This window comes from Lontra canadensis, unplaced genomic scaffold (genome assembly GCF_010015895.1).
Source record: "Lontra canadensis isolate GAN:19392208 unplaced genomic scaffold, GSC_riverotter_1.0 scaffold51, whole genome shotgun sequence".
Lineage (NCBI taxonomy): Eukaryota > Metazoa > Chordata > Mammalia > Carnivora > Mustelidae > Lontra > Lontra canadensis.
This window is the reverse complement of record NW_022631045.1, coordinates 14,081,228-14,096,513: the sequence shown is the minus strand read 5'-3', so window position 1 is coordinate 14,096,513 and position 15,286 is coordinate 14,081,228. Positions and strand designations below refer to the sequence as shown.

The 15,286-nt window shown below is 51.2% G+C and overlaps 1 protein-coding gene across 2 annotated transcripts in view; it reads left to right on the top strand.

The window, feature by feature from the left end:
• The window catches only part of ATP7B (ATPase copper transporting beta), a 70,706-nt gene extending 58,924 nt beyond the window's left edge, over positions 1–11,782 (top strand). The window contains exons 13-21 of one of the 2 annotated variants that reach the window (XM_032874122.1): positions 1,928–2,122; positions 3,529–3,711; positions 5,010–5,178; positions 6,561–6,704; positions 7,921–8,063; positions 9,446–9,649; positions 9,750–9,867; positions 10,355–10,457; positions 10,987–11,782. In XM_032874122.1, the coding sequence (XP_032730013.1) occupies positions 1,928–2,122; positions 3,529–3,711; positions 5,010–5,178; positions 6,561–6,704; positions 7,921–8,063; positions 9,446–9,649; positions 9,750–9,867; positions 10,355–10,457; positions 10,987–11,260 (1,533 nt within the window). In that variant the 3' untranslated portion in view covers positions 11,261–11,782. The remainder of the gene's footprint in view (positions 1–1,927; positions 2,123–3,528; positions 3,712–5,009; positions 5,179–6,560; positions 6,705–7,920; positions 8,064–9,445; positions 9,650–9,749; positions 9,868–10,354; positions 10,458–10,986) is intronic. The other variant, XM_032874123.1, reaches the window with a different exon arrangement.
• The last annotated feature ends 3,504 nt before the right edge of the window (positions 11,783–15,286 follow it).

Below are 15,286 nucleotides of genomic sequence, written 5' to 3'. Positions count from 1 at the left end.
GAATGGATATTTTTTTTTCTTTAAAAAAATGTCTACCCTAATTAAAGGCATATCTGAAATTTTTGGGGTGCATGTCATTTACTAAGATGTCATCTTCTCTCTCAAATGTCCTATCCTAAAATGAAAAATGTCCTAGTTGAACTCTTGACATCTAAGGAGACCTCAGTGCTTTGAAGAGTAACCTAGGACTATATTCCTAGAATTTGCCAGTGGCTATTATGGCACTTGACTCCCTCAAATTCCTGCTTTTGTGGGAGAACAGCTCATTGGCATGTGGCTGTGGGAAAAGTCATTCCTAAACAGGTTGGAGTATGGGGCTTTCTGCTGTTCCCTGCCTTTCCATCTTACTTTGGCTTCTTCTGTTTTTATCTGCAACATCAGGGAGGATGCTGGCAAAGGAGGGACTGCATGTTCCTTTAAGGTATTATCACCCTGCTGTCTAAGTCATTTGTAGGGAGAGGTTCATGTCACCCTCTAGAAGTCCACCCATCCCATCAGAATGCCAAGTGTTATTTTGATGAGAATTACTGGAGTTTTGGGGTTTTTTTTTGAAATCACATCATCTTTATCTCAAAAAATTTCATGTCTTAAACACAGTGTCCCTCTATCCAAATCCAACTATTTCTAATCAAAGTGAAATGACCCTTTAATAATACACCTTATCTTAGAGTTCTGCCTTTCAAAATCAAGGAATAAAGTGTAGGTGGAAGCTAAAGAGGTTGTGGTCTGTATCCTTGATTTCCGAAACACACTGCGATGAAAGTGAATTTAGTGTCTCCTGATTGTGCTGCAGAGACACCTGCCATTTTGCAAAATAAACCAACGTAATGCGAAATGTCAAAATGCAAATGGTAATGCCTATATGTGCCTCCAGGTAACTGGAAAGGAGGCCCACATTTTGTTCATTTTGGGTTTACAAAGAAAACGATAGCGGAAAAAATAAAAGAAAATAAAGATGGCTCCAAATTCCATCCCTAGGAATGATGATTTTTTGCACTCTGGGAAACCTCTTTCCAGTATTGTTGAAAGCTGTATAGAGATACAGGCAGGTAATTTTGCGCTATTTCAGTCACAACACATGCCATTTTGTACTTGCTTTTTTTCCTTAACAATGTTGCTGGGATCTTTCCATGTCAGCAAGTATAGACATACACCATCGTTTCAACAATTGCATAAGATTTCATTATGCACCTCATACCCTCAATTTAACATAAATTCCCTCTGAGGTGTCTCTAGTTTTTTAAAAAAAACGATGTGATAAGTATCTTTGTATATTTTGCCACTTGTATGATTATCACCTTAGGGTAGATTCCTTGGAGACCTATCATTTTTTAAAATTTTCACAATAATGATAAAAATTATAATAATGTGTAATATTGTTAATATGTAATATTGATAATGTGATAGTTACAGTTTCTCAGAGGCTTCGCCCATGCCAGGTTTTGTACAATGTATATTTGTGTGTTTATGTGTATTTATATGTGTATCAGCTCATTTAACCCTTACAACAACCAGCTGGGCATGCTTGGTCGTATTGTGTCCATTCCTAACGGGAGGGAGCTGACCCTCGCAGAGATGTGAGTCAGTGCCAGGGCCAGCATGGACGTACATGGTCCAGTTCCGGAGTCTGCGCTCCTTCCCCTAGCAGGGAGTTCTACACGACTCTCTCCTCCCATCATGCGCCTCTTAGAGAAATGCCTGGAGTGTCAAGCTGGAAAACTGGGGTGGGAACCAGTAAGGTGAGCCACGTGATAACAGCGCTGAAGCAGAGTGAACCCCACCCGTTCCCCAGACCCTGGCTCATCACGCATCTCAGCTCGCAGCTGCTCGTGCTGAAATGTGCTCATGCTGAAATGTTCTGTGATTGGAAGTCAGTGTGATTCCTCCTTTAACCCTCAGCCTGCCTTTATCTCTTTCCCCTTTTCAGACCCACAACAAGCACATCTCCCAGACAGAGGTGATCATCCGGTTTGCGTTCCAGACGTCCATCACGGTGCTGTGCATCGCCTGCCCCTGCTCCCTGGGCCTGGCCACGCCCACGGCGGTCATGGTGGGCACCGGGGTGGCCGCCCAGAATGGCATCCTCATCAAAGGAGGCAAGCCTCTGGAGATGGCCCACAAGGTTGGCCCTTGCGCTCCTGGCTATCCTCTGAGCTGTCGCCTGGAATGACTCTGTAGCTGTTACTTTGTGATTTTTTTTTTTTTTTTTTTTTATGGAAACTGAAGAGACTGGTGGGAAAGTAGTATCTGTTTACATTCTGTATTAAGAGAAAAACCTGGAAGAGGCTTGAGGGCAGCACTGTTAAGTAAAACAGGAAGCCCGCAGGGGCTGGGAATGATAATAGCAGGAACAGCTAACAGCTGCAGGATTAAATAGGAATTGATTTAATCTCATTAACAACTCTTTGATGTCGGTGCTTATCATTCCCATTTCTCAGATGAGGAAGCTCAGCAGGAGCTGAACCCAGAGAAGAACAGGGAGCGGAGGAGGGATCTGAAGGGCCCACGGTGGGGGTGGGACTGGGTTACTTATGGCTGCAGAATGCAAGGATGGACTAAAGGAGGCAAGGATTGTTGGAGGAAGAGCAGCTAAGTGTGTTGCAGAGACCATCACTCAGCACTGGGCCAAGCTGAGTGCTGTGGGCTAAGTGAGGGGGAGCCGTGCCTGTGGGACATTCGGACCACAGCAAACAGCTGGACTTCTGTAAGGTTTGGGGAGGTAGGGAGCTCAGGGATGAGTGGGCTCTGGCCATGGACACAGGTACCAAATGGCAGAACCCAGACCCATGGGGACAGGTGCAAGTTGCCATTGACCAAGTGGGCCTGGTGGAGAAACTGGCTCTGGTGGTGGCTTGTTATTGTGGCTGGGGAACGCTCCCTTTTTCACTCTCGCTCTTTTTTTAAGATTTTATTTATTTGTTTGAGAGCAAGGAAGGAGAAAGCGAGATAAAGCACAAGAAGTAGGGCAGGGGTAGAGGGAGAAGCAGGCGCCCCACTGAGCAGGGAGCCTGATACAGGGCTCAATCTGGGGACCCTGAGATCATGACCTGAGTGGAAGGCAGATGGTTAACAACTGAGCCACCCAGGCGCCCCTCCCTTCCTTTTTTGAACCTGGAGTGCGAGCTCCTTATTCGCAGTAGGCGTTTGCACTTAGGCCATAGAAACGCTGTGCACAGGGAGATGGGCAGACTGCCAGGGTCCTGACATGGGAAATCTGCATGGTGTCACTTTCCAGAAGATGGTACCATGCCATGTCCTGTCAAATTAGAATGACAGTTTCTTGCTCAGTCTGGTGAAGGTTAAGTCACAATGCAGACTGTTTTGGCCAGACAGAAAGGGAAACTGGGTCTTCGTCATGGGAGTGGTTGAACGTGGGATTGATTGCAGAGGATGTGTTAACGTGAGTTATGAAGGGGTGTTGTTACCTGCTTGAGCTAGGTTAAATGGAGTTCTGCCCCAAGACTGTGCGGGCTCTTAAAGTCCCTTCCATCTGTATTTGTGGTCACCAAGATGTGGTTGTTTTGGCAGATAAAGACCGTGATGTTTGACAAAACTGGCACCATCACCCATGGGGTCCCCAAAGTCATGAGGGTCCTCCTGCTTGTGGATGTGGCCATGATGCCCCTCAGGAAGGTTCTTGCTGTGGTGGGGACTGCGGAGGCCAGCAGCGAGCACCCCTTGGGCGTGGCAGTCACCAAGTACTGTAAAGAGGTATGCAGACCTGGGCAGTGCTCGTCTCTCCCCACCCCCCCTGCCACCCACTGCAAACTCCCCCTTACCCTCCCCCGACCCCAGCCTCCTCTTCCACTTCACTGGCTGGGCTGGAAGCCTCCAAGTGCCTTCTTCCTCACATGCCTCTTCTGCTACTGCTTCTGTACCCCGGCTCAGCTGCCTTGCAGGAGCCGCAGCTTGTGGGGTTTGGGAACCCCTTAGCAGGCCCCTGTGGAGCAGGTGGAGATGCAGCACTCAGTGATGGGTCACTTGTCCCATTTCCAGATCATCACAAAAGTGGTTCAGTATTACTGGTCACTTACAGAGCAGGTACTGAGCGTCTGTGCTTGGAACAACAAAAACAGCTGGGATGTGAGCTCCACCCTCTGGGAGCCGACGGTCTAGTGGGGAGGGCAGTCGGCAGATCAGCCCAGTCCTTCATGAGTGCTTAGTGCAAAGGGGAATACAGAACTGGATGGAGGGTTAGGGTGAGACGAGGAGAGGGCCCCTCAGCCAGGGACAGGGAAATGGAGAGGAACCAGCAGAGGTGAACCAAATGCCCAGTGGATTCTTGGCAGTTAATGGGGAAGCATTCGTTCTTTGACCTCGCCAGATGAAAGGTCCTGTTTCGTTTTCTGTCTTCAGTCTAAATATAGAAGCAGCAGGTTGTGCCAGAATGTTGGCCTGAAAAATTTTAAATGGTCTGGGCAAAGACAATTAATGCCTTGGGGCAAAGCTGACTGCTCTACCAGGATAGGGAGTCTTCCAGAAATCTCTGTCAGTGTTTTGTGAAGGGTCATTCAGACCGCCATTTCCCCCCTCTCTCTTGTGATACTTCAGGACAAATGTGCTCTGTCATCCCTCCTTTGCTGTGTGGTTAACCCCATGTGAAGCTCCTCACGCCTTTCTCCTGCCTCTCCCTCGTTCCCCCAGGACCTGTAAATGGGCAGTGACCTCCTGATAGCCTCCAAGCAGCTTTGTTCCCGTTTGCCTGTTCTATCATTCTCATGAAATTATTTGCAACATAAAAATAATATCTCTCCTCTTTTTGCCCTCCCCCCAACCTCCGTTAATTTGAGGTATTTGCTGTGAACTGCTCTTCTCCTTTCTGGTCTGTCCCTTGTCCCGTGTCATGAGACAGCCATTTAATAATTATCATGTCTGCGTCGGATGAGGGAAGGAATTGCTGAGTTACTAGTCGATCTCCTCACCTGCCCCGTCCTGCTTTCCTCTCGGCTCCTGCTTGGTGCCGCTCTCTCTTGCCTCTACTCACCTCCCCTCTCTCCCTGGCTTCACAGGAATTGGGAACCGACTCCTTGGGATACTGCACAGACTTCCAAGCAGTGCCCGGCTGTGGAATCGGCTGCAAAGTCAGTAGTGTGGAGGGCATCCTGGCCCACAGCGAGAGCCAGCAGAGCAAACAGGCGGCTCCCCCGAGCAGGGCTGGCAGCACTCCCGAGGAAATAGGTATCCCAGGCCCTTGTCTCTCTGCCCAGCCTGCCATGGCTTGGGCCCGGCCGGGTCAGCTGGTGGCGTGCCTAACTAGAGAGCACCAGGCCAGCACACCACCGTGGGGTGTCTGGCTGTGGACAAGGGTGGCTCCTGGCCGGGGCACCGCATGCCTCCCTCCCCTAGAAAGGCTTACTGTTTGTCCATGGTTGCGTTCTCTGATACTTCTGAATCTTGGTGCTAATGGCAGACAGTAGTATATATTACTGAAATTCGTGGAGTATTGCTTCCGTGACCCATAATCTCGAGTCTCCTCTTTCTTTTTTCTTTTTTTTTTTTTTTTTTAAAGATTTTTAAGATTTAAGAGAGAGAAAGAGAGTATAAGCACAGAGGGAGAGTGGGAGAGGGAGAAGCAGACTCCCCGCTAAACAGGGAGCCCAATGTGGGGTTCGATCCCAGGGCCCCAGGATCATGACCTGAGCTGAAGGCAGACCCTTGACCGACTGAGCCACTCAGGTGCCCCAAGTCTCCTCTTTCTTATCCCCAGTCAGTCTTGCTTCTCTAAGCTACGGAGAGGACAGATGGGAATTCCTTTGCTCCTCCAGTCCCCCTCCTGTGCCGTAGAATCCCAGTGGGATGGGTCACATTTACAGCGCTCGCAGTAGCAGGGAATGCAGATGGAAGTGGTCTGCCTGAGCCAGGAATGGGTACTGCTTGGAATGACAGCTGCCTTTGAAAACAGTTTTTCTGATTCAGAGGGTGGCTTGCTAGCCATCAGGGTGAGAGTGGGGAAGCCCTCCCAAACCAAAATGCCTGTGTCTGGTGTTCTCTCTTAAGTGCTCTGGGGTCTTATTAGAAGCCTTCTGCCACCTCCTAGCAGTTCAGAACCTCAGCACAATCCTTCCATTTAGCTGCCAGGACTGATCTGTGAGGTGACCCCCAGGTTAGTGGCACACACAGTTAGAAAGTGACGGGGGAAAGACTCACCCGGCCTCTTGGGAGATGCAGCTGTTAAACATCCACAGACGTAGACAAGCTGTTTGCTGACGCTCCCAGCTGCACTTGTTGCTTCTAATCTCTGCAGAAGAGGAACCAGCAGGTACCGCCTAAAGGCAAATAAGGACACCACCAAATGTTTAACATTTTTAACATCTCTAACGTGCAGTACACGCTGTCAGGACCTCTTAACACACCTTTCGGCTCTACCCACCCACGTCCCACATGGTAATTGCTCTGTTACCCTGTCCTTTAAGGGTGGTGTTCTGAGAGGTGCTCGCTAGTTACAGTGTTTCAAAACAGCTCAATGCACTTTTTTGCTGTTAAACGGACTCCATGGTGTTGAGTCCTTTCTCACAGTAAAACTGGACTATTTGGGAATAACCACAAACTCTTTGGAACAGACGTGACCCCCCAGACCTTCTCTGTGCTCATCGGGAACCGCGAATGGATGAGGCGCAACGGCCTAACCATTTCCAGCGACGTCAGTGACGCGATGGCGAATCATGAGCTGAAAGGCCAGACGGCCGTGCTGGTGGCCATTGACGGTACTGCCCCCCTTGACTTCTGCTCTGGACAGCGGAGTTTCTTAGAGTTCTCTGGCAAAAATAGGCTTTCTCCTTTTTTTTCCCCCAGTAAATCTTCCTCTCTGTTAATTTAACTTCTGTGTCCCAAAAGGCTGCCTTGCCAGTTTCTCTCTTCCTTCTCAGTCAGAGGCCCACTCTCACTGTGCCTGTCCTGCCCCCGAGAGTGAGGCGTCTTAGTCTTAGCCTCCTCGGTCTTAGAATCCTCCCCTGCCTTCACCACCCCCATCTGCTTCTGTCTGAGCCCGTGGTTCCATCGCCCTCCTCTTCATCGCTGCACATGCAGCAGCGGCCTGTTATCCAGGGGGACACCCACCGGGTCCTAAGGAATGAGATTGCTGCCCCTCCATGGAGTTCCTCAAGATCGCATGTGTCTGGGCACTTACACCTCAGATGACTGGAATCTTACACTGTTAATGGCAGTTTCTGCTTATAGAAGTAAAACTGTGCTGATGAGCAACATAGATACCTTTAACGCTTCCACGAGGTGTGTCCGCTCCCACTCTTTTTTCCTTCTTGCGCCGCCATGGCCTTTCCAACGTCCTTAAAACCCTGTAGTCCCTTCAGCCCCTCAGATCAGAACCAGCTGCACTGAAGGAGCCATGCCCGGTGTCACCCCACTCCCCTGAACCTGCTGTGCCACCCCTCAGTGCTCGAGTGCCTTCCTGCATCACCAGCTAAAGACTCGTTCAGGCAACCTCCCCCATCCCCCACCCAGCACAACGAACGCTTCCTGGAGGAAGAGGAAGGACTGATTTTCTGTTTGGACATTCATCATTTTTCAGTAGCCTTTATCGTATTCGTTCTGTTTCTCCTATTGTAATAGCTAACATGTACCGAGTTGTTATGAGCCAGGCACTCTGCAACGTAATAGATGTCCCTTGCAGAAAATTGGGAAGATTCTGAGGGCTATACAAAAGAAAATGCGATGACTCCTTATCGTACCCCTCAGAGAGCCCCTGGGAGTGTTTCATATTCCTTCTAGACTTTCGTGTGCCTCTGTAAATGGAGGTCATTTTTAAAACACAAAATCAAAACCAGGCTATGTTCTATAACTTCGTGTTTTGTTTTTCACGTGTGACGTTGAGCTATGGAAACTGTTTCTGGTAGCAGAGCCTCCTTTGCCCCTTGGGCTGCCCAGGGCTTGCCCTTGTGGACTGACCGAGGGTGTCGCCTGCAGGCGTGCTCTGCGCCATGATCGCCATCGCCGACGCAGTCAAGCAGGAGGCAGCCCTGGCCGTGCACACGCTGAAGAGCATGGGTGTGGACGTGGTTCTGATCACAGGGGACAACCGGAAGACGGCCAGAGCCATCGCCACCCAGGTGCGTGCCAGGGACCCCGTGCCGGGGGCTGGACATCTTCCCCCTTTGAGGTTTCTCCGAAGCCCCCCAGAGCACTTTGAGGAAAAGTAGGAACACCAGGGCCTGCAGCACTCCACATTGCTTCTGGCCTTACCCTCTCCAGGTGCTCCTGCTCTGTTCCAAGCTGTGCAGCGCCCCATGGGGACCGCTGTGCTGCCATTGCCAAGCACACGTCCCTGGAGCCTGGATGTCTGAACCTGGGACAGGTAGCTGCCCTGGAAAACACAATTCCAACATTCTCTGTTTCTGTCTTTCCAATGGGACAAAAACAAAGATCATGGCTCGAGAGCTGAAATATACAGGTTCTGAGGCTTGGTGTTCAGGGAATGATTTGTCCACTCAGCTCTTCAGTATGCCCGTGCGGCAGACAGACAGATAGACGTCTGGGTTCTGGCAGGTCTCCAGCAGCCCTCACTTCAGAGTGCGTGCGTTGAGGACAGCACCGCTGCACGCCTATCCAACCCTGCGTACAGTGAGGACTCCTGAGCCAATTCCCAAAGGCTATGCACCCTCCCCAAATGTGTGTATGCCGGATGCTTTTGAAAGTGAACTGCTTCTTACAAGGGAAGCAGTGGTACTTCTCCGCATGGCCTTTCTCGCCTGTTGAGTACCATCTCCCCTCCTGGTTCAAATTTGTTTAGCTGTTCAGCAAGCACTTAACTAAGCCCCACCCATGGGACCCGCTCCAGAGAGGAGCAAAGAGGGTGGGCGCCTGCCCCCCAGCAGCTCTGTCTTGGGGGGGAAGGGTGACCAGGGGCCAGGGTTGAACTGAGTGCTCACTTCTGCAACAGAAAAGTGCACCGGACGGGTGGGAGCTGCCAACTGACCCCAGAGTGGCAGGGGCTGGAGCCGCCTTCCAACGGGAGGAAATGCTTAATTCAGGAGCGGTCGGATGAAGGGGGAGGGGTCAGAGAAAAGGAAGCTGACATTTCCAGGTCAGAGTGGGCAGCCTGAGCACCACAGCATTGGGCTGGAGAGCAGCAGGAAGCTGAACAGGGCAGAGTCCAGCGTGGGCTGGAGGCGGGCAGGACCAGTTCCTTGAGGAGTGTGGATGCCATCCCAAGGGAAGTACAATCCACTGAAAGTAACGTGACCAGCTGACCACTGTTTTGGAAAGACCAAAGATTGGGAGGTGGGCAGGGAGACCAGCATGAGGACTAAGCCCCCATGGAAGGGGGCACGAGGATGGCAGGCCCTGGGATCTAGGGTTTGGTGACTGACACCGTTGCCTGGGCTTGGAGGCCGGAGGTGGTGGGGCCAGGATGCCTCACAGGTTTCTGCTGCTGTTCACTATACTTTGCCAACACCAGGTGTTGTCACGTATTTGTTTTTTTTCCTTTTAGGTTGGTATCAAGAAAGTCTTTGCAGAGGTGCTGCCTTCTCACAAGGTGGCCAAGGTCCAGGAGCTCCAGAATGAAGGGAAGAAAGTTGCCATGGTAGGAGACGGGGTTAACGACTCGCCGGCCTTGGCCCAGGCCGATGTGGGCATTGCCATCGGGACGGGCACGGATGTCGCGATCGAGGCTGCTGACGTTGTCCTCATCAGAGTGAGCTTGGCTATATCTTCTTGTGCCCTGTTGTCCTGGTTATGGGAGCAGGGAGGGCCTGGGGACAGAGCTCCTGACAGGCGGTGTGTTCCTCCTATAGAACGATTTGCTCGATGTGGTGGCTAGCATTCACCTCTCCAAGAGGACCGTCTGGAGAATACACCTCAACCTGGTGCTGGCGTTGATTTATAACCTAGTCGGAATACCCATCGCGGCAGGTAGGGTGGCTCTCCACTGCGTGGTTACCTTTGACTCCAGCCAGAGGCCAGGAAGGCTTCTCTCTGCCCGCTGGGTTCCTGCCCAACTTAGTAAGCGGCCCACATTGCTGGGCAGCCAGCCGGCGGGCAGGGCAGAAGCATTTTAGAAGGAGTTGATATATTTTCCACTTAGTAAGTCTCTAAAGGGAAATGAAACCTGCTGAGAGGGTCCCTGGGATTCCCTGTTCCCTTGCAGTGCCCCCTGAAGCCCACGATGCCGCCTGTGGACAGTCCCAGGAAGGCCAGAGTGGGTGGGAAACCCCATTCCCTGAGACTGTAACCCCTGCTCAGCTCCAAGACCACCTACTAAAGAGGCATGCGGGCACGTGGTCATGATGTGGCAAAAGGGGGTTCTGAGCCACCCTGAGATGGAGAACTTCACAGGGGGCAGACCGAGGTGAGGACCTTCTCTGGGCTATGGCGTGAGTGTTGTGCTTCCCTCGGCCAGGGGTCTTCATGCCCATCGGCATCGTGCTGCAGCCGTGGATGGGCTCGGCAGCCATGGCGGCCTCCTCTGTGTCTGTGGTTCTCTCGTCGCTGCAGCTCAAGTGGTGAGTCCCTCTAGGCCGGAGCAAGGGCCTTCTCCCCCACCCCGCCGTGTCTAGCCCCCTGCCCTGTGGGCTAGTGATGGGTGGGTGCCGTGCGCAGAAACCTGGTGCACCGGAGGTAGGGGTGTATAATGCCCGGATGGGCAGCCCAAGGGGGCAGCTCCTCGCCACCCGGCATGCTGGGCTGCTGTAGCAGTCACTCTGCTCCAGGGTTGTTCCAGTAAATGACGTGTGCACCTGGGGTCCTCATGTATTGCCTTTCTTACTTTTTTTGAAAAGACGTTGATTCGTGCTTTCAGTGGCACAGCTGCAGGGTGCCGGGCATTTGGATGGGAGGTTTCTCAATCAGGCGAACTTGACTTGAACCCTAGGAGCTCAATACCCTCTCCTTTAAAAATCCTAAAATCCATGAGGTCTCCATACCATGCGTAATCCCAAGACTTTGGTGAGAGTTCTTTACCATCCTCCAAAAAAAGAAAAAAAAAGTGTGTGCCCGCAGTGGCTCAAATGCTCTTGGATTCTCACTTGACAGCTATAAGAAGCCCGACCTGGAGCGGTATGAGGCCCAGGCCCAGGGCCGCATGAAGCCCCTGACGGCGTCGCAGGTGAGCGTGTACATCGGCATGGATGACCGGCGGCGGGACTCCCCGAGGGCCACGCCCTGGGACCAGGTCAGCTTCATCAGCCAGGTGTCTCTGTCCTCCCTGAAGTCCGACAAGCTGTCTCGACACAGTGCTGCGGCTGAGGATGGTGGGGACAAGTGGTCTCTGCTCCTGAACGACAGAGATGAGGAGCAGTGCATCTGAAAGCTGCGGGCGGGTGGAGACCCAGGGGTCTGTCTCCTCACTGAGTAGCTGGCCCGGCTTCCCCAGGGACCGAGGCTCGGGCCAACAGGCACAGCTCCAGCAGCAAGATGGGCGAAGCTCCCCTCCAGCCCTGGGGACTTCCACTCCCTGGAGATGGCTGGTCATCCCTCCTAGCATGGGTGGTGCCCCTATGTGACTGCTGGGTCCCCCCCTCCCCGCCCCCACTGGGATCCCAGCGGCACAGGGGCCAGGCTTCCCGGCCTGACCATGCTGTGGGCCTGGGCTTGTCGGGAACCTTGCTGGACTCTAGCAGAGCAGGGGACAGCCAGCCTTCCTCGCAGACCTCTGCTTTAGTGTTTGGAATGACTGCTTGAAAAACAAGGAAAATCTCATCGGGACCAAAAACTTAGCTGGGCCTTTCCTCACGAGAAGCCTCGTGTTGGGTTCTTTTTGACACACCCACATGACTGCGTGTCTGAGACCACAGTTTACCTCAAATACACCCACTGATGTCTGCTGGCACCATGTCTTCCTTTTGTGTTCTTAACGCTGGGGCCACCCCACCGCCAGCGCACCCCTGTCCAATCTCTGACAGCAGGAGCGTAGTGATCCCTGCTGCTGCTCTCAGGCGCTTCCACCCAAATCTACTCCCTCACACGCTGGCCAGAGAGCCCACCTTGCTTCTCTTCAGGCCGAGGAGTTCTTTCTTGCTTAGGTACCGCTTGGCCACAGAGTCCTGGACCCTCACTCCTCAGAATGGCGTGCCCTTGTGGACTGTGGCTGCCCCACTGGAGTGAGGGTCTCAAAGTTTGAGACCTGGGAAATCCTGCCTCCTGTGGGGTCCAGGTACTTGGGACATGTGGAGGCCTGTGGTGCTTGAGACAGCGTCCCTTGTGGGGAGGTGTGTGTGCTTGCCGGGATGGCCTTGCAGGGCTCCGGGAGCTTCAGGGACGTGGTCTGCTATGGGACTGCCAGCTCACAGAGTTCAGTGCAGAGTTCAAGGCTGTGGTGCCCCTGGTGTGCAAGTGGGAGGAAAGCCGTACCGAGGAAGAGGAAATCACACTTACTCTCAGGGAGCATCTACTTCTGCGCACAGAGCTGGCGCCTTAGGAAAAGAGGCACCTGTGGTGATTGACAGACCCACATGGGAGTACACGACTAGAAAGAAAATAAATTTTAAGGTAGAGTCCTCATCACACACAAAATAGTTTTATTTACTGAGTATCAGTTATGTTTCAGGGACCATGTAAGCACTTCTTCTAGGCTGCTTGTAATCTTCCCAACAAACCAGCAAAGTACTGTCCACATAGGACAGACAGGGCAGGAGGCTCAGAAAAGCTAGGTATCCTGCCCAGGATCACACAGCACGCACACATGCCGGAACAGGGAAGTCTTTTCTCCGTTGCTGCTGCCACCTGGATATCAGTCGGTAAGAATCAGCAGGAAAAAGCCTTCTGGTCCTATGAGAACAAGTCTGCCAGGTTATAGATTCGTTGTTGGCGACTTGGAGTGAAATTTGATCTTGGGGTCAACTCACCTTTCCCTAGGATAGTTTGTTTCCATTTTTGCCTATAATTTCATGTTGCTGGTTTCTTACCCCCTATGATTCTGCAGTGGGTCCCATTGTGTTCCTGTTGTTTTCAGTCTTCCTTTCCCTTAGGCCTCTTCCTGCTCCGTCTGTCCTTTATTCCTGGGTGCGCTCAGGACTTTATTGTTTTCTAATTAAGTTAATCATGTCTAAAGAATCTAATTGTATCGATTTCTCCAAGGCTTTTAGGACCATAAACCACATGTGTATATGGCCATGAAAATATTTATAAGATTGCACAGACTATAACTTTTAGAGGTTCAAGGGGTTAAGAATTTTGTGTGTGTCAGATAAGAACAGTTCCTGTTTCAAAAACTTTCCATGCTGTATTAGAGTAAAGTTTATTTTTACTGATCTAAAGGCCGCCTCCAGCTGGCTCTGCGTGACAGGAGCATAATTGAGGCCAGCGCAATGTCGCTTCTGCAAGGGTCTGGCTTTGCCCTGACTGGTCTGCGGGGAGAAGGGTCGGGTTTCACCGTGGAAGCTGCTGGGGGGTGGCCAGACCCTCTGGTGTGCCCACCCCTCTAGCACCCTATGAGCCCCTCTCCCACATGCGGGGCCTGCCTCAGTGGTGTGTGGGGAGAACTCTCTGGAGGGCAGCCCTTGTCCAGGTACCTGTCCCACGGGGCCAGACACAGGCCTCGATCTGCCCCATTCGAAGCGCTTCTCTGCTTGACAGGAATTGTCAGCAGAAGGCTTTCTCAGACGTACACATTTTAATCAGGAGGGCTATATTTTGGGTCCCTTGACCCCAAAGGAGTGGGGCAGGGGGAGTAGTAGAAAGGTCTGGACCAAAGGGCTCTGCTGGGAGGGCTCTGTGGGCATCTTGGGGTGGCAGGAGGCCCTGAGTGAGCTCTAGCTGAAGGGAGGTGACAGGGTAGTTTGTCATCTGAACCAGGAAGCTTTGAACAGTGGAAGGAAGTGCTATTAATAATTGTGCCGGGCCAGCCGGCCTAAACTGAGACTCTCCAGGCAAACTAGGACATGTGGTCACCTTCCTAAAAAGGGAAACAGACATTGTAGTCACAGGCAGAGACTGCAGCACCTCAGGATTCTGCCCTGACTGTAGGTTCCATAGACGTGCCGGGACCTGTCCTTTATCCGGTTTGGGATTCTTCCCTCCTCTGGCCCATCCTGAGGCCAGTGCTTCCCTGCAGAATCAGGGCAGTAATCACCTTTGTGGCTCAGTGTGACCACATGGAGAACCAGTCAGGGGTTTGTCCTCCTTGCTGGTCCGCTGCGGTCCCTCCAGCCCACCACGTAGTGCTTCATGCCAGGCATGCTGGGCCGTTTGTGGATGCCCATGTATGGGAATTTCATCCTGTAGGCATGTCCCCTTGTGGGAAGAGAGGGTTGATACCCCATTAGCAAGGGATTCCATGTCCTTAAAAAAACGGATCTTTCTAAAACATGAGCAAATCTCCCTGATAACCATTCCACATGCACCAGAAGAAATCACTGTCTGTCCATTCCTGGTAAGTTTTCAGTCTTTAAGATCTTAGTGGAGCCTTGTGATAGGGTCACCTTTCAAGTAAATGGATAATAATTCTAGTTTTTGGGCAAAGATGGCACCTTCAAGTTGACATGGCAAAAAATGGTCAAATTGTTCTGCTAGTTTGCTAAGAAACAGATTAGTAAAAGTAGCTGTATTTTAAGAAAATCCAGCATAGACCAAGCCCATCAAATAGGTTAATTAGAAAAAGATTATTTGAATTAGAGAAGGATTTTTTGTTTGTTTGGTTTTTGGTTTTGGCTTTAAAAATTTCAGGCCAACAGGTGCCTAGGTGGCTCATTCGATTAAGCATCCTACTCTTGATTTCGGCTCAGCTCATGATCTCAGGGTTGTGAGATCGAGCCTTGTGTTGGGCTCCATGCTGGGCATGGACCCCGCTTAAGATTCTCTCTCTCTCTCCCCACCTCTGTTCCTCCCCCCTCCCCCAGCTTGTGGCAGTCTCTCTCTTAAAAAAAAAAAAAAATTCATGTCAATATTTCAGCAGGTAAATTCCCTAATGGATATACAATTTTTTTTGAGTTAGAAAGGTTCTATTCTTCATACAACTTTTTCTTAAATTACATCTTTTGTTTAAAGAAAACAAGTAAGGAATGCATAATACAAAGAAATGAATTCAGCAAGCAATCACACTGACTCAGTTTCCCTTTGCAGATGACCCTGTAGGAGCTGGTGGGAATGAAACCACTCTGCTTCCTGCACTTTCGCACACAGCATGGGCAAGAGCATAGACACCACTGTGTGGGTTTATTCCAGAGGGAGTCGTCTACTTGTTTGCTGTTTTCCTTTGTGTGAAGACAATGACAACAGTTGAAATTACAGGATAGACTATGAGAATGTTAAATAATGCCACGAAATCCCTGAGTCTTCTTTATTCTATTCAAAAAGATGAATAAACAGACGTGAAATCATCCATGGGCTAAGATGA